This window comes from Bos indicus x Bos taurus, chromosome 17 (genome assembly GCF_003369695.1).
Source record: "Bos indicus x Bos taurus breed Angus x Brahman F1 hybrid chromosome 17, Bos_hybrid_MaternalHap_v2.0, whole genome shotgun sequence".
Lineage (NCBI taxonomy): Eukaryota > Metazoa > Chordata > Mammalia > Artiodactyla > Bovidae > Bos > Bos indicus x Bos taurus.
In genome coordinates this window covers 15,698,494-15,716,764 of record NC_040092.1, presented here as the reverse complement: position 1 = coordinate 15,716,764, position 18,271 = coordinate 15,698,494, and the positions used below count along the sequence as shown (strand labels likewise).

Here is an 18,271-nt window from a genome sequence, read left to right as displayed (position 1 = left end):
CATGCTAAAACTAAGTGAAGCCTCATTCTTTCAGACCTTAAACTATCAAGACAGTGATTATTCAAACTGGAATCTTTACTATCTTCATGAAAAATGGCTTGCCTTATGTCTTTTTTAAAAATCCTAATCTCTGTATCCAGGAATCTGTATTTTTATTATTATTATTTTAAGATTTATTTATTTATTTTTGGCTTTACTGGATCTTTGTTGCTGTGCACCAGGCTTTCTCCAGTTGCAGCCAGAGGGGGCTACTCTTGGTTGCGTTATGTGGGCTTCTCATTGCAGTGGCTTCTTTTGTTGCGGAACACAAGCTCTAGGCATGCAGGCTTCAGTAGTTTCGGCGCATGGGCTCAGTAGTTGTGGCTTAGTTGCTCTGCAGTATTTGGGATCTTCCCTGCCCAGGGATTGAACACATGTCCCCTGCTTTTGGCAGGTAGATTCCACTAGACCACCAGGGAAGTCCCTTGCCTTATGCCTTAAACAAGAGAAGCCATAGAATGCCCAGCCTGCCCACAGCCCCTGGGAAGCCCTCATGAGTCCATTCCTGCCCCACCTGATAGGCAGTGCACAGGCCTGTCAAACCACCTGTGAACTAGCCTGGCTCAAAAAAGGTGATGCACACCAATCAGATTCGACCTCTTGAATCTGCACTAGTATATGAGAAGGAACAGGCAGGTGTAAGTAACTGGTAGGAGCTAGTGCAGAAAGGAGAAGATGTACAGATGGTGCAAAGGGGCCATTAAAGGAGTCTTGCGCAGGCTAGAAATCGGAGGCAACAGGGAGTGTGGGTAAAAGGGTAAATAGTATGGAGAAGAAATGGCCCACAGATAGTGGGAAAACAGCAGATTCACAGAGAACAGTGAGTACCGAAGAGATGGCTTCCCTTCTCCAGAGCTGACCACTCCACAAAAAGGCTCCAGGTGGGTTCCAGACCACCAGCACCCTTTCAGCAAACATTTTGGTTTTTAAAATTTATTTTGTCTAACTAAGTATAGTTGATTTACAATGTTGTGTTAATTTCTTCTATATAGCAAAGTGATTCAGCTACATATATATATATATATATATATACATTCTTTTCATATTCTTTTCCATTATGGCTTATCACAAGATATTGAATATAGTTCCCTGTGCTATACACTAGGACCTTGTTGTTTATCCATTCTCTGTATAACAGTTTGCATCTACTAATCCCAAACTCCCCATCCATCCCTCCCACCCCCATCCCCTTGGCAACCACAATTCTGTTCTCTGTGTGAGTCTTTTTCTGTTTCATAGATAAGTTTGTGTCATATTTTAGATTCCACATGTAGGTGACAGATATGGTATTTGTCTTTTTCTTACTTAATATTCTCTAAATCCATCCATGTTGCTGCAAATGGCATCATTTCATTCTTCTTTATGGCCCAGTGGTATTGCACTGTATGTATGCACCACATCTTTACCCATTCATTAGTCCAAGGACATTTAGGTTGTTTCTATGTATCGCCTACTGTGAATAGTGCTACTATGAACACTGAGGTGCAGGCATCTTTTTAAATTATGGTTTTGTCCAGATACATGCCCAGGAGTGGATTGCTGGATCATGTGGTAACTCTATTTTTATTTTTTTGAGGAACCTCCACCACACTGTTCTCCACAGTAAATTTCTCAATTTACATTCCTGCCACCAAAAGAAACACCTTATTCTTAAGGTGACCTCAGCACTTCTCTGTCCCAAGAAACCAAAAGAACCTGCCCACGTTATTTTTATGTTAATCAGTACTCTTTCAGTTGCAAGTGACTAAAATGCAGTGCAAATGGAATCCTTAAAGAAGAAAAGGTATTAGTTCTGGTACTAGGATGCCAATGGATAGTTGACCTCAGAAGTATCTGGGTCCACAGGCTTAAATGGTGCCCTAAGTATCCCTTCTATTTGTCAACTTTCTTGGCCTCTGGGCTGGTGTCAATCCCAAGTAGACTCTCCCTTAATGTTACCAGACAGTCATTGTGGTCAGCTGCTTCTAAGACAGCCCCAGTGATCCCCCTACCTCCTGGTATTCACAGCCTTGTGCAATCCCTTCCCCTTGAGTAACCTGCTTCTAATCAATGCTGCTGCTAAGTCACTTCAGTCGTGTCTGACTCTGTGCGACCCCAGAGATGGCAGCCCACCAGGCTCCCCCATCCCTGGGATTCTCCAGACAAGAACACTGGAGTGGGTTGCCATTTCCTTCTCCAATGGATGAAAGTGAAAAGTGAAAGTGAAGTCACTCAGTCCTGTCTGACTCTGCGATCCTATGGACTATAGCCCACCAGGCCCCTCCATCCATGGGATTTTCCAGGCAAGAGTACTGGAGTGGGGTGCCATTGCCTTCTCTGCTTCTAATCAATAGACTGGAGGAAATGGCAACCCACTCCAGTACTCTTGCCTGGAGAATCCCATGGACAGAGGAGCCTGATGGGCTACAGTCCATGGGGTCACAAAGAGTCAGACACGACTGAGTGACTAACACTGTCACTGTCGCTGTCATGTTAATGGAGGTCACTTCTGTGATTAGGTTATATAAGACTGGGACTTAGCTCTTACTGGTGCAGACTCTATTGCCATCTCCTCTGGTTAAATTTCATAAAATCGCCTGCCAAGTAGAAAGACTCATGTGATAAGGAACTGAGGGTGGCCCTTGGCCAACAGCCAGTGAAGACTTGAAACCCTCAGTCCAATGTCCCACCAGGAACTGAATCCTGCCAACAACCACCGGGTGAGGTTGGAAGCAGATTGCTCCCCAGTCAAGGCTCCAGATGAATGAACTGTCTGGCTTCCAGCGAAAAACCTACGTGTAATTTCTCAGGCCATAGGCAATTCAAAGGCTTTACCTGGCAGGCCTCTGGGAGGAAAGCTGCCCTTCCCACACCAGACCTGGTGCATGGGCAGCAGATTGCTGTCTCTAAGGGAGTTGCATTCAAGGACTCAGCCCCTCTTACCTGTCAAACTCTCATGTGTATTGTGCTCCTTGCTTCCTGGGTCCCTTTATCTGAGGTCCTAGGCAGAGGTCCTCTCCAGGCACCTCTGCCAAGGCCTTCTTATGGGGGAGGGTGGGGCATGACCTTGCATCACTTGCTCACTCTGACCTCATACCCAGTATTCTTCTACTCCTATCCCTCCTCTCTCTCCGTCCCCACCCTGAAAGTCCCAGGGGCTATAAAATCTCTTCAACCCTGAGATGTATATAGGGGAAAATTCAATGGGGAGAGTAGGTACTTCCTCCAGTTTCAGTCTCTTCTCTAAACCATCTAAGCAAATGATCAAAGGCTTAACTTTTTCATTTTCAGCTTGTAGCTTTAATTGGCTACTTGCACACCTGACACTTGAGCACTCTGTCCCAGCTAGACTGGGATCCTGACAAGGAGACCCCGCCGCCGCCGCCGCCAAGTCGTTTCAGTCGTGTCCGACTCTGTGCGACCCCACGGACTGCAGCCTACCAGGCTTCTCCGTCCATGGGATTCTCCAGGCAAGAACACTGGAGTGGGTTGCCATTTCCTTCTCCAAGGAGACCCCAGCTTATGCCAAATCTTCACCAGGGATTGAACTCATGCTTCCTATATTGGGAACATAGAGTCTTAATCACTGGACCACCGGGGAAGTCTGACACATTGATTGCAGTCTTTTGAAAGACCCTGAGGCAGAGCTCCTGGTGCACAGAAATTGTGAGATGATATATAATATAGTAATATTATTTTAAACTGCAAAGTCTGTGGTGATTTCTTATGCAGCAATAGCTGACCAATGACAGCCACCAGCTACTTCAGGCCTGAATTTGTTCAGGTTAGCAACTCCAGCAGGAGGAGGGGTTGCCAGCGGAATACAAGGACTGCCTTTCACTAAACCAGACCAACTGTGGGCCCCGCCTTAACCCACTCATTATCACTCTGACCAGCCTGGGTCCTCATCCCCTCCATAGCTCCATTCCAACCCTGTTTGCTTAGAATTGGGGCGGGGCAGCTTTCCAAAGGAAAATAATTGTGCCAATACCAGAAAGAAGAGAAACAGAGGCAGAAAAGCAAAAGCAAGACATATATTCTACAGGTAGCAAGGGGGTAAAAGTGTACACCTTTGCAGAGATCCTATTAACCAGCTCAAAAGAGCAACTTTCAAGCACTGTGTTAGTAAGCTTTTTGCATGAGTTCACAGCTAATACTAATTACTTATGATACTGGCCACTTTTTTACACTCCATCATTACTTATTAAAATTTTATGAGCTTACTAGAACTTTCTGCATACTCCAGAAATTAAGCAACTCCAGCTGACCCTTGATTTGAACTGTGCAGCTCCACTTACACATGGGTTTTTTTCAGTATATATATTGAAAAATGTTTTGGATATTTGTGACAATTTGAAAAAACTGGCACATGAACCATATAACCTAGAAATATAGAAAAAATTAAGAAAAAGGTAAGACATGAGTGCATAAAATGTATGTAAATAAATAACATACAGAATTTTAAAAATAAAAATATCACATACAAAATATACATTGACTGTTTATGGTATGAGTAAGGCTTGTGGTCAGCATTAGCCTTGACCATGAAGGAACTGGTACCCCCCTAACCAGTATGTTGTTCAAGGGTCAACTGTACATTTATTAAAACATATTAACCTACCATTTGCTTTGACTTCCCCAACTTGTTCAAATTAGGAAGGTTTTGCTGTTAATTAACATTTGTCCAGAAGTTCAAGGCAAGTGAACAGAGATTAGATAACCAAAGGGTGCCCAGCTATTTCCCTTAGTCAAAGTTCTAGAAGGGCAAATGTCACAAATACAGAAATATATATGTATATGAAATAATAAATGTATTATCTACATAGACAACTTTTGTAATTTCCACTTAGGAAAGAGAGTTTAAGTTTACTTAAAATGAAATTTACTTTAAAAAAAAAATTATTTCATTTTTTGGCTGTGGTGAGTCTTCATTGCTGCACACGGGCTTTCTCTAGTTGTGGTGAGCAGAAGCTACTCTCTGCGGGCTTCAGTAGTCACAGTGTGTGGGCTCAATAACTGTGGCACATGAGCTTAGTTGCTCCACGGCATGTGGGATCCTCTGGACCAGGGATCAAACCAGTATCCCTTGTATTGCAAGGCAAATTCTTAACCACTGGACCACCAGGGAAGCCCCCTGCTGAAAAAAAAAAGAAATTTACTTTTAAAATTCAAATTGACTATAATGTAAGTAGTTTAGGGAGCTACATGTTTGGCCTTGCTATGCTATCCTATGCTAAGTCACTTCAGTCGTGTCCGACTCTGTGCAACCCCATAGACGGCAGCCCACCAGGCTCCCCCATCCCTGGGATTCTCCAGGCAAGAACACTGGAGTGGGTTGCCATTGCCTTCTCCAATGCATGAAAGTGAAAAGTGAAAGTGAAGTCGCTCAGTCGTGTCCGACCCTCAGCGACCCCATGGACTGCAGCCCTGCAGGCTCCTCCATCCATGGGATTTTCCAGGCAAGAGTACTGGAGTGAGGTGCCATTGCTTTGGCCTTACACACTGACTTTGGACTCCTACATAAGATATGGTATATTCTTCTTCTCAGTTTCCTGTGAGAACCCTTGACTATGATTTTACATCTCAATTGCTGTCATCATCTCTCTAACTCAACCCCTCCTCCACCCACAAAAATTCTAGATAACCCCCCTTACACAGAAATATATGTACATATATATGTATATACACACACATACTATCTTCCAATAACCTTTTAGACTAAGATAGAGTGGTTCCCACGCTCATATTTTTGCTGAAAAAACTACCCCTAAAATGGTTCTTTGGAGAAGATATATGTGCCTGAAGGAAAGAGATGCAAGAACTAATGGAGATGGGGGTAACAGGGAGGATAAACTGGGAGATTGGGATTGATATACACTACTATATATATAAAATGGATAACTGATGAGGGCCTACTGTATAGCAGAAGGAACTCCACTCAGTGCTTTGTAATGACCTATATGGGAAAAGAATCTGAAAAAGAGAGGACATATGCATATGCATAACTGATTCACTTTGCTATACACCTGAAACTAACACAGCATTCTGAACAAACTGTACTTCAGTAAGAGTGAAACAAACGGGACTTGCCTGGTGGCCCAGTGGTTAAGACTCTGCACTCCCAGTTCAGGAGTGCAGGTTCAATTCCTGGCTAGGGAATTAAGATCCCTCATACCATGTGGTGCAGCCAAAAAATAAAATAAGTTTTAAAAAACTAAACAAAGAAACAAAAAAGAAGACTTGGAGAACAAAGACACTGGTAAATATATGGATAAATATCAATGTGCATCGATTATAAAAAGCAATAACAGGACATTTGAAAGAAGGATAGAGATCATGGTTAACTCTAGGGCAGCAGCATCCAATGAAATAAAAGTTGAGCCACATATGTAATTTAAAATTTTTCAAGTAGTCACTTTTTAAAAATGTGGTTTTTTTAAAAAGCTGGTAAAATTAATTTTAATATTATATTCCAGTAAACTCAATGTACCCCAAAATATCACTACTTCTACCACAAAATCTGGTGTGATTGCAAGTGGGCTTTGAAGTAACTTCTCTTTGAAGTCTAAAATGTACAGCATTTGGACTGTGCACTTCCAATGCAGGGGACACAGGTTCGATCCCTGGTTAGAGAAAATCCTACATGTTGTGTGGCATAACCAAAAAAAGTAAAGAAAAAAATATATATATCATTAGTAAGGGTTGGGGGGCAATGGTCAGCTAACATACTGTTGGCAGGAGTAGAGAGTAGTATAACTTTTTTGATGGGCAGTTTGGGAAGATCAATCAAAATTTCAACTATTCATGCTTTTTTATCCAATAATAATACCTCTCCTATAAGACTTTTTCCTGCAGGAAATCTCATGAGGTTCATAAAGCCTGAACATTGCTGTGAAGCCATGGGTGTTCATTGCTTTGTAGTTTGTGATAATGAAAAAGAGGAAGCAATTTAAATGACCATTGAGTGGAGGATTAACCGAATTACGGTGAAGCCACAGTATGGAATCATCATAACTACAGAATACTGGGCAATCTTTAAAAGGTATTAGCTGAACCTAAATATAGTGACAGGAAGCCAGACACAAAAGGCCATAGATTATATGATTCCACTTATATGAAATATTCACAGTAGACAAATCCATAGAGACAAAAATTAGATTAATAGTTGCCAGGAGCTGGGGTTGTAAGGGGAGGAAATGGGAAGTGACTACCAGTGGATATGAGGTTTCTTTTAGAGGCGATGAGGATGAGCTGGAATTAGTGGTGATGTTGTACAACCTTGAGAATTATGAATACCCACTGAATTGTACACTTCATTTAAAAGGGTAAAAAAAACAAAAAAAGCAAGCTGCTTAAAAATATATAGTGTGTGATCTCATCTATGCTTTAAAAAAAATCTATTTGTTTACATGTTGTATATAATGTGTGTGTACAGAAACACACAACTGGAAGCATGCTGCTGCTGCTGCTGCTAAGTCGCTTCAGTCGTGTCTGACTCTGTGCGACCCCATAGACGGCAGCCCACTAGGCTCTTCTGTCCCTGGGATTCTCCAGGCAAGAACGCTGGAGTGGGTTGCCATTTCCTTCTCCAATGCATGAAAGTGAGAAGTGAAAGTGAAGTCACTCAGTCGTGCCTAACTCTTAGCAACCCCATGGACCGCAGCCTACTAGGCTCCTCCGTCCATGGGATTTTCCAGGCAAGAGTACTGGAGTGGGTTGCCATTGCCTTCTCCGAACTAGAAGCATAAATAACACTTAACTGTGGTTTTCTTCAGCAAGAAATCTAAAATTTAAGAAGGTTTGTTATAGGGACTTTTATTTCCCACAAGTGGACTAAATTATTTTAAATTAAAGATTTATAAAATTTCCCTTTAAGACAACATAGCTCTTCTTAGGTGACAAGCAAAAAGCGTTTTAAAAGATAGGAGACTAAAGTAATCCAGATCATTAGTATGGTCGTGTAGATTATTTAATATATAAAATGTAGAGAAAATTATAATTTTTATAATTGTAATTGAAAGTATTATAAATTGTAATGTATTATAAACGTACATACTTATAATGTGATATTTACTATCCTATTTTATGAATATTATTGCTGAGGCAATCTGAGCACGGGTTGGAAAAGAATTTCCAGACAGAGTGCATTTCAGAAGGGAGTGAGTTTTTTAAGAACAAAGAGCAGAGATAATGTGAGCACTCTGAGCGCAGGGGGCTGACCTCCTGACAGAGCAGGAAAAGCCAAATTTGTGTGGGTTAGTAGCCACTTTTTATAGCCTCAAGACAAAATCCCTCCTGGAAGGCTGCTGTTAGGTGGCTGGTTAGGCTGCTATAGGCTATATAAGGTGTTTACTGAAGTGGGCATCTTTGACTAATTTGGCATCAGGAAGCTTGTTGCTAATGATCAGGGGCTTTTGACAACAGTTACAAAGGAGCTCAATTAGCTTTGGAGGTGTCCTTGGTTCTGGGCTCCATTTCTGTGGCCTTGGGGCAAGACTCAACAATTATCTTTTATATAATTATAATATTATCAGTATAATAAATTATAAAATAAAATAATATTATGCATATTGTGCATGTCCCAAATGACATAATGATATTTATTCAGCTTTCTTCTTTGCCAGGTTCCATGCTAAGCATCTTATAATGATTTTCTCTTATATAATCCTCTCAACATATCCTAAGGTAAGGGCTATACTTATTATTCCCATTTATAGCAGAGGAAACTGAGGCTCAGAGAGATCTCTTAGGGAAGCTTAGAAGCAGTGGGATAGAGATATAAATCCAAGTGTGTTTGATACCAGAACACAGGGTCTTATCCTGCATCCAGTTAGAAAAGATTGGAATGCAGACCAGGGAATAGCGAGCATAAGAAAAGTGAAATGCCAGGGAGTGTTTCTCAGGCTGTACATGGGGAATGGGGGCTAATCCATTGGAGCCTTGGTAATCCAGACCAGGTGACATCTGGTGACCCCGGGCCTAGATCGAAGGTGCTGGCCCCACTCTTTGTGCCTCATTGCCATGTCTGCAAAATTGAGGAAATAAGGACTTACTGTTTACAACCAGGCAAAAGGACCTCAAGCCTGTCAATATCAAGAAAAATAAGGATAATGTGAAGATTAAAATTTGATGCAGCAGATATGTTTACACCTTAATTATCACAAAGAGAAGGCAGACAAACTGAAGCAGTCCCTTCCTCCAGATTTGACAGTGAAGAAGCTGAAATGAACCACGTGTGCTGGTTTGAACTGTATTAAAACTTTAAAAATTAAAAAAAAAAAAACGAAGTCACTAAGGAGATAAATGTTGAGGACAAGAGCAGTGAAACTTACCTGTGACTATATATAAACTGAAATGAAGATGACCCATTAAAGATGATCAAAAGACAAGCTGAGCCTGAAGCAGGGAAGATAAGCAACTCCTGGGGAGGCCAGATGTCCCCTGGAAAGGGACAAACTGAACTGATTGTCAAGAAGATAGTTTTGGGCAAACAAGAAACATCATCAAGATTCCAGATCTTTGTGAGCATGAGTTGCCAAAATAAATCCTCTCCTGAGTGCTATATTCAGTTTTGCCATTTGCTTCTGTTGGGACCAACACTCTATTTGTTCACGTACCATTTACTGAGGGCTTCCAGGTGACGCGAGTGGTAAAGAACCCACCTGCCAATGCAGGAGACTTAAGAGATGTGGGTTCAATCCCTGTGTGCGGAAGATCCCCTGAAGGAAATGGCAACCCACTCCAGTATTCTTGCCTGTAGAATCCCACGGACAGAAGAGGCTGGTGGGCTAGAGTCCATGGAGTCGCAAAGAGTCAGACACGACTGAAGCAATTTGGCATACCATTTACTGAACATCTACCAAGCCCTGTGCTAGACTCTGAAGGCAGAGACATGAATGAAACATTGTCCATGCCTTTAAGGAGATTCCAGACTGGAGCAGGAAGACAGACATGGAAAGTGATTCTCACAATTCAGAGTAGCAAGGATTCTGATATGAATTTCCACAGAGTGCTACGCGAAGGCAGAAGAAGTGTATCTGTCTCTGTTGTGTACATTAAGGAAGACTTCCTGGAAGAGGTGACCACTTGAGCCCAAAGAATTGCTGGAAATTAGCTAGGTGGAGAACAAGTAACAAGTAGTAAAGAGCAAGAACATGGGTAAGGGATAAGGAGGTGTAAAGAGTACACCACAGTGTTCATTGTCAGACATGGCTGGAGCTATGGGAATGAGTGTGGGCTCCACCAGGGGAAAGCCCACTCTGTGTGTTGTTCTGCTTTGTTACTGTAGTATCCAGCACAGTGTCTGGCACATGCTTCCTTCTATTTCCACAAATGCTCTATATCCTGTGAAGGTACCCACCTGGAACCCCTGACTCTCCAGAACCCAGTCAAGAATAGAACTGCTAAGTTACAATACAAGGGCATAGAGTTCATAATGGAGCAAGTATTTTTCTTACTTGGTGTCTCTGTATTCTTACTGATATTGTGTGTGTGTGTGTGTGTGTGTATATATATATGTATATATATATATATATACACATATATATATATTTAAAAGGTCAGAACTCCAGTGAGGAGTGTAGGAACAGAGGGAAGAGATGGAGAGGGAAGAGATGGGGTTTTCATCTTCCCTTCATGGGGTCTTCAGTTATTCAGTGTGAATAACTTAAGGGTGTACATCTCTAAAAGAACTTTGGCAATAAACATATCTACTGAAAAGTGAAATTTCACATTTCTTAGAGCTTTGCCTTTTGGAGATCTCCTATTTGTAAAAATACAATTTCATTGCTATTTGACATTGGAATTGTACAACAAAGAATGTTGCTCACCATCCGTTTCTACAAGGATTAAGTCATTAGCCACTCCAGTGATTGACCAACAGTGCATCCTGATAGGAATTCAGGATGAAAAACAGGATGGGGCTCTCTATGCTTTGGAAAACAGGCCCCTTAGTTAGGGTGTATTTTTCAGGATCAATTTTAATGAACCCAGATTCTTACATCTTCCCATACATAGTAAAGCACTAAAATCCTGAACTAAGATACCTGTTCCTTATGACTAGCAATCATCATTTTACTAAGATATATGCTTGACTGCACGTATTCCCTCTCCAAAATCATACATATATTGGCCTCTCCTACACCTTTGGAGCAGTTTCTCAGGGTTACAGAGAGAGACTTTCTCAGACTGTATTCCTCAGTAAGATCCCTGAATAAAACTGAAACTCACAAGTCTTTACGTTTTCTTCTTTCTGTCCACAGAATGGTCAGAAATACATGTTGAAAAGAAAGAAGAGGTCTAGGGAAGTTAAACTTAAAAGTAACTTGCTTGTCAAGAAGTTTAATCTTCCATCTCCCTTCTATGTCCACAAATGCTCTATATCCTTTGAAGAAGGTTCCACCTGGAACCCCTGCCTCTCCAGAACCCAGCCAAGAATCCGAACTGCCAAGTTACAAAACAAAGGTCATAGAGTCCATAATGGAGCAGGTAATTTTCTCACTTAGTGTCTCTGTATTCTTACTGATGTTTTGTGTGTGTGTTTGTATATGCTTAGTCGTGTCCCACTCTTTCTGACCCCATGGACTGTAGCCCGCCAGGTTCCTCTGTCCATGGAACTTTCCAGGCAAGAATACCGGAATGGGTTGCCATTTCCCACTCCAGGGGATCTTCTCAACCCAGGGATTGTCTCTCCTGCATTAGCAGGCAGATTCCTTAGCCCTGGACTACTTGGCAAGTCCCAGATATTTTACCCAGGTCTAATAAGTTTAGTTGTCTGGGTTCTAAGGTAGAGAATATATAAAGCAGTAAATTGACTGGAGCAAGAACAATTATATCAGTAGTTATCAATTACTGAACATCTATTGTCTACAGGGTACTTTACTGGCACATGCCTCATCAAATCCACTCAATAACCCCCGGAAACAGAGGCTCTAAGAGCGGGAAATAACTTTCCTAAAGACACAATGAAATGTAAGCAAATCTGACAGATAGGAAGACCCAAACCCAGTGCCTAATCCGCAGGAGGAATTAACAATGAAACAGCAGTCTGGGGCCATTCTGTGTGTGGGATAAGCTCTTCTAGTTCCCACAGTTAGCATGGTAGCCAATGTTCACATGCAAAAAAGCTCATTCCTGGAATCGTTATGAGAAAAGATTGCATTGTGTCCACTGTGCTCTGTTCAGAGTAAGAGAACTGTGTTACATTTCAGAAATAACAGAATTTGGATAAGTGGGTGAGTTTTGGCTTTGTCCATGAGCTTTGACCTTGAGCAAGCTGCCTAACAACTCTGGGCCTTGTTTCCTCCCCTGGATGGTGAAGGTTATTGTTTGAATCAACAATCTCTGAAATTCTTTGAGTTCCAGGCAACTTGGGCCAACTCCTATCTCTTGGAAGGCCTTGGCTGTCGAACCCGAAATCCATTCAGGGCTGAGAGCGCCACCTTGTGATTCAAACTTGTGAGTGAGATTTTTCACTTCCTGTGCCCAGCTAACCCAGTTGACAGTTCCAGTTTAGACCTGCAGGATGGTTTTTTCCCCTAACTCCTGGAAATTGCTTTTTAAAATGTTGTGAATATGTCCATTTTCCTGGAAAGAGGGTATATAGTTTTCATCCAACATTTCTTAGTACCCCCTTTCTTCAATTGAAGTTTTTACTACTGTCATTGAATGTGAGGCCCAGAGCAGAAGTGATTCATTCGATAAGCATGGGCTTGAGGCTATGACTTTGTTTGGAAAGTTATTTTATTTTTCTGAGCCTCAGCTTCCTCATTTATAATATGTAGATAAGATTAGTGCCTCCTTCTGAAGTTTGCTCAAAGGATAGGAGAAAATCCATGGAAAGTGTGCCTGGCAAGAGCAATTAGTATATATTATGAGGAAATTTTCTCAAAACTCTTACAAGAGGGACTTCCCCAGCAGTCTAGTGGTTAAATTCTGCCTTCCAATGCAGGGGGCATGGGTTCTGTGCCTGTTGGGGGAATTAAGATCCCACATGCCATGTTGAGCAGAGACAGGGAATTCTCCCAGAGAGGGAATGCAAAAATCTTAGAGTGGAATCAGGCATCATACACTTTGTATTTGAGAAATGTGATAGAACTTATGCAGCACACAGGAGAAAGAACCAAAGCAAACAAAGATCAGATGCTGGGACCCTAAGAGGTTGGGAATTCCTGGCTACACAGCCAAAGGAGTTTGCCTTTGGAAAAAGAAAAAATAATGGCATAAAATGCTACTTGACCACATTCCAGGCAAGTGCCTTGGCATACAGAGAGCCCAGTCTAAGTGAAGAGAGGCAGGCTTTTGTAAAATGCCAGCATCTCAGCCTCACAGAAAGTGAGAACAATCTCTTTCCAGAAGATGTGAGTGGAATTATGGTTGAGGCAGAGAGGAAATTAGAAAAGAGGTGCCCCAAGTTCTCTGAGTCCCTTCATAGCTTCAATGTCTGTTGAATGGCCATCACGTGATGAATGGGTTAACACTATGTGGTTATCTCCGTACACTGGAATATAATTCCACCATAAAAAGAAAAGAAGTACTGATACCCGCTACAGCATGTTTTGCTAATTGAAAACATGCTAAGTGAAAGCAGCCTATTGCAACATATTCTTTGATTCCACTTATATGAAATGTCCAGAATAGGCAAATCTGTAGAGAAAAAAGGTAGGTTAGTGGTTGCCAGCATTTGCCTGTTGCAAGTGGAAGGAATTGAGAGTCATAGCTGAAAAAAGTCTGAAACTGATTGTGGTGATAGTTGGATAACTCTGTGACTATACTAAAAAGTTATAGATTTTAAATGGCAGATTGAAAGTATGGCATATGAAACATACCTCAATAATTATGTTGAAAAAAAATTTTATTGAAAGTCACACATCTGGGTAATCCTAATAGATGGATCTTCTGTCATTACCTGGGCTTCCATGGTGGCTCAGCTGGTAAAGAATCTGCCTGCAGTGCAGGAGACCCAGGTTAGATTCCCTGAAAGAGGAAATGGCTACCCACTCCAGCATTCTTGCTGGAGAATCCCATGGACAGAGGAACCTCGAAGGCTACACAGCCCAAGGGGTTGCAAAGACTTGGACATGACTGAGGGACTTTCACTTCACTATCATTACTTCCTATCATAAACTTTGAAAACAAGTGTTCCTGGATATATAATATTTCAATGGGTGTATATTAGGTAACCAGCAAAGACTAGTCTCTGGAAGTTGCTGGGTCTGGTTGTCTTTGGGGAAGAGGATAGAAGCCTGGGGGAGGTGGGCAGATGACTTACTTTCAAGATATAACTACATTATAAAAGTGCTTGGATTTTGTTTGATTTTTTTAAATTAAAAATCTTATTTTTATTTTAATTTAAAAATTAAAGCCTTATTTTAGGCTGTTCTGGGTCTTCATTGCAACGCTCAGGCTTCTTACTGCAGTGGCATCTCTTGTTTCGGAGCATGGGCTCAGTGGTTGTGGTGCTCAGGCTGTTGCCCTGCTGCACATGGGATCTTCCTCCACTGGAGACTGAACCTGTGTCCCCTGCGTTGGCAGGCAGATTCTTAACCACTGGGCCACCAGGGAAGTCCTGATTTGATTTTTTCGTCACATCTATTGAAGTATCTCTGTTCTCTGTCCTGTCTATGTATCATTTCTCCCTTCATTGTTTTGTCACTTTCCCATTTTTTTCTGCATTAAAAAAATTTGTGGTAAAATACACATAACATGGGACTTCCCTCGTGGTCCATGGCTAAGAGTCAGCGCTCCCAATGCAGGGGCATGGGTTCCATTCCTGATCAGGGAACTAGATCCCGCATGCTACAATTAAGAGTTTGCATGCTGCAACTGAGACCAGCACAGCCAAATAATAAATAAATAATATACTTTTTAAAGTATACATAACATAAAATTTACTGTTTTGAGAATTCCCTGGTGGCCTAATGGTTAGTATTCTGGGCTTTCACTGCCATGGCCCAGGTTCAACCCCTGGTTGGGGAACTGAGATCCTGCAAGCTGCACAGTGTGGCCAAAATGAAAAACTAAAATAAAATTTACTGTCTTAACCTTTTAAAGTGTGTGGTTCAGTGGCATGAAGTACATTCGCATGGATGTGCCACCATCACCACCAACTATCTTCAGAATTCATCTTGTAAAATGCAAATGAGAGACAAATTAAATATCTCCTCATTTTCCTATTTACCCCCTCTCCCCCTTTACTTTCTGTGTCTAGGAATTTGACTTCACTGGGTACCTCTGAAATAACTGGTATCATACCGTATTTATCCTTTTGTCACTGCCTTATTTCACTTAGCACAGTGTCTGCAAGGTTCATCTGGACTTTTTTTTTTTTTTTAAAGCCACTAGCATTTTATTAATTTTCCAGTTTAAAAAAAAATAGTTATCAAAAACACACAAAGTCTACTTTTAATATAGAATTAAGGGAAAAAAGCAGGAATGAAAACTCCCTGTAAAATGTCATCACAACTTTGCATTTAAAAAATCATATATTGGAACTCAGCAGAAAATACTAGAAGTTTCTAGTGATGATGGTAATTACTTCTGGATGACTATGGTTACATTTTATTTTCTCTTTTTTCCCCCATTAGTCTAGAATGAGCATAAGATGCCTATGTTGATAATCAGGAACACAGCAAAAGCTATTTAAAAAACAGACAACTTCGGGGAAATGCTTCATCAAGCTTTCTCAGGGTACCTTGAGTTTGCTAGTTTTTTCTGACCCCGTGGATTCAATACATTTGTAATTGTCAATCCATATGTCCGGATTTGGAATTAAGAAGATAACAGTTATGTTGGCCAACAGATGCACTCAATAGGTGAGGGTAAAGGAATTTCCTGGTGGTCCAGTGGCTAAGATTCCATACTTCCAATGCAGGGGGTTTGGGTTTAATTCCTGGTCAAGGAACTAGAGTGCACATGCCATAACTAAGAGTTCACATGCCACACCAAAGATCACAGATTCTGAGTGCTGCAACTAAGACCAGGTGCAGCCAAATAAATTAATTAATTTAAAAAAAATAGGTGAGTGTGAGAGCAGAGAATAGGACTTCTTTGTTTGTTTTCCCTTGGTCACACACATGCAGGATCTTAGTTCCCCGGCTAGGGATTGAACCCATGCCCTCAGCAATGAGGGTGGCTGTCCTAACCACTGGACCACCAGGGAACTCCTGACAACAGGAGTTTGATGGGAAAATGTATTCACCTGAGGCATCTGATACAGCTGGCTCCCAGGCATTCTCCTCCTGGGTAATCCTGGCAAGTTTCCCACCTTGGAGTCATCTCATAGGAACAAAGTTCCAGTGGTACAGGCTTGGGAGAGCTGACTGTGCTTATGGCTCAGTAACTTCACAGGGATAACTTGTAATTGGCTGTTGTGGAAATATTTACACTATGGAAACTGACAGACACTATACTCTCTTCTCACTGCCAGGAGAGATTCCATGTTCACCAGCACATGACTGGGCTCCTTTCACCCCTTAGGATGAGTGAGTCTTCCATCTCTTGTCAGTCCCTGGTTAACCCTTTCTCAGGGGACTGGTAGGATATTGTCATCCGCCTTTTAGTACTTCTTGAAGCAAGGGGTTCGGAGCCAGACCCCAGGGCCAGGCTGCTACTCAAGCTATTCCCGACTGGCCCATCCTTTCTTGAGCCCCCAAGAGGTTAAACAGAAAAGCAGGTTGTTGCTAAGAAACCTTTCAGCGTTACCTCTAGGGAGGGGACTTGGCAAGAGGAGTAGTGGGGCAGAAATAATAGGTGGCTGGATGGCTTCAAAGACCCAGGATGCTTCAAAGACTGTTGGCTCTGGAGTCAGGCAGGAGCCCCAGCACAGTCCTCCCACCAAGACTGATCAGGATGACACTGCCTCAGATATATGTTCAAATCCAGATTCCCCCTTTAACTTGAGATGTAAATTGGTTTCTCTGAGCCATCTGTCAATTGGAAATTTTAATGCCAACCTCTTAGGGTTGTGCTAAAGATTCAATGAACAGACACAAAGCACCTAGCATAGAGAGAGTTTTTTCAATTCTTAGGAGGTGAAAATGAAAGAAAACAAAAGTAGCCATGCATAGCAGCCTGAGCTAAGAGGTGTTTGAGCCTCATGTTTAATATCTAATTGTGCGATTTAAAAGTCCTGACAGGTTCTGACAGGGTGCATCTCAAATAGAAACCCTAAAGCGATGCTTTAAAGACTGAATCCCTCACTTTATTTTCATGACAATCTCATGATGTAAACATTGACCATGGGGCTTCCCTGGTGGTTCAGTGGCAAAGAATCTGCCTGCATTGCAGGAGATGCAGGTTTGATCCCTGGGTCAGGAATATCCCCAGAGGAGGAAATGGCAACCCACCTAGAGAATCCCATGGACAGAGGAGCCTGGGGGACTACAGTTCATAGGGTCACAAAGAGTCAGACACAACTGAGCACGTATGCAAATACAATAAACATTGACCATAAGGTACAGATAGTGAAACTATGGCTTTGAAAGACTCCTATCTTGCTAGAGACCCCATAGTGAACCCCCAACTCACCCCCAACATCACTGTACTAGGTAGGGCATTTTCTACTGTCCAGAGTGGCCTGGAACACAACCGGATGTTAGGGCAGGGTGTTTCCTAACAGGTCCTCTCTCAGAGTCAGTCACAGCCTTGCTCAAACCAGAGAGAGTGGGTGTTACCTGCACCAGCCCTGTCCCAGCTCTGAGTGGTCTGGAGGCTTCCTTTGAGCATTGCTTAGGGGAATGCCCATGTCTGTTGGCCTGGTGACACCCAAAACATCCAGAGTGTAAAGAAAGAATTATTGCCTGCCATTCCAGTTCTACAAGGATCAAGCCATTAGCCACTACAGTGGCCCATGACAGTGCACCCTCCAGGAAATTCAGGATGGGAAAAAAAAGCAGGAAACATTCTGTGCTTTGGATATACAGCCCCTTGAATAGTTAAGATGCCTATCTAGGGACTTCCCTGGTGGTCCAGTGGTTAAGAATCCGCCTTGCAATGCAGGGGATGTGGGTTCAATCCCTGATCAGGGAACTAAGATCCCACATGCTGTGGAACAACTAAGCCCTCACTCCACAATTACTGAGCCTAGGTGCTTGAGTCCTTGTGCCACAACTAGAGGGAGAGTCTGTACCCCAAGGAAAGATTCCGCATGACACAACTAAGACCCGAAGCAGCCAAAAAAAAATTTTTAAGATGCATATCTAGGGAAAATTTCAAATGACCCCAAATTCTTGCATCTTTTCATACACAGAAAAAA

The 18,271-nt window shown here is 42.1% G+C and overlaps 1 protein-coding gene across 1 annotated transcript in view; it reads left to right on the top strand.

Moving 5' to 3' along the window:
- Positions 1-18,271, top strand: part of VSIG10 (V-set and immunoglobulin domain containing 10) — a 73,509-nt gene that overhangs the window by 11,149 nt on the left and 44,089 nt on the right. The window contains exons 3-4 of the mRNA XM_027566718.1: positions 8,643-8,703; positions 11,280-11,505. Coding sequence (XP_027422519.1) covers positions 8,665-8,703; positions 11,280-11,505 — 265 coding nt within the window. The 5' untranslated portion in view covers positions 8,643-8,664. The remainder of the gene's footprint in view (positions 1-8,642; positions 8,704-11,279; positions 11,506-18,271) is intronic.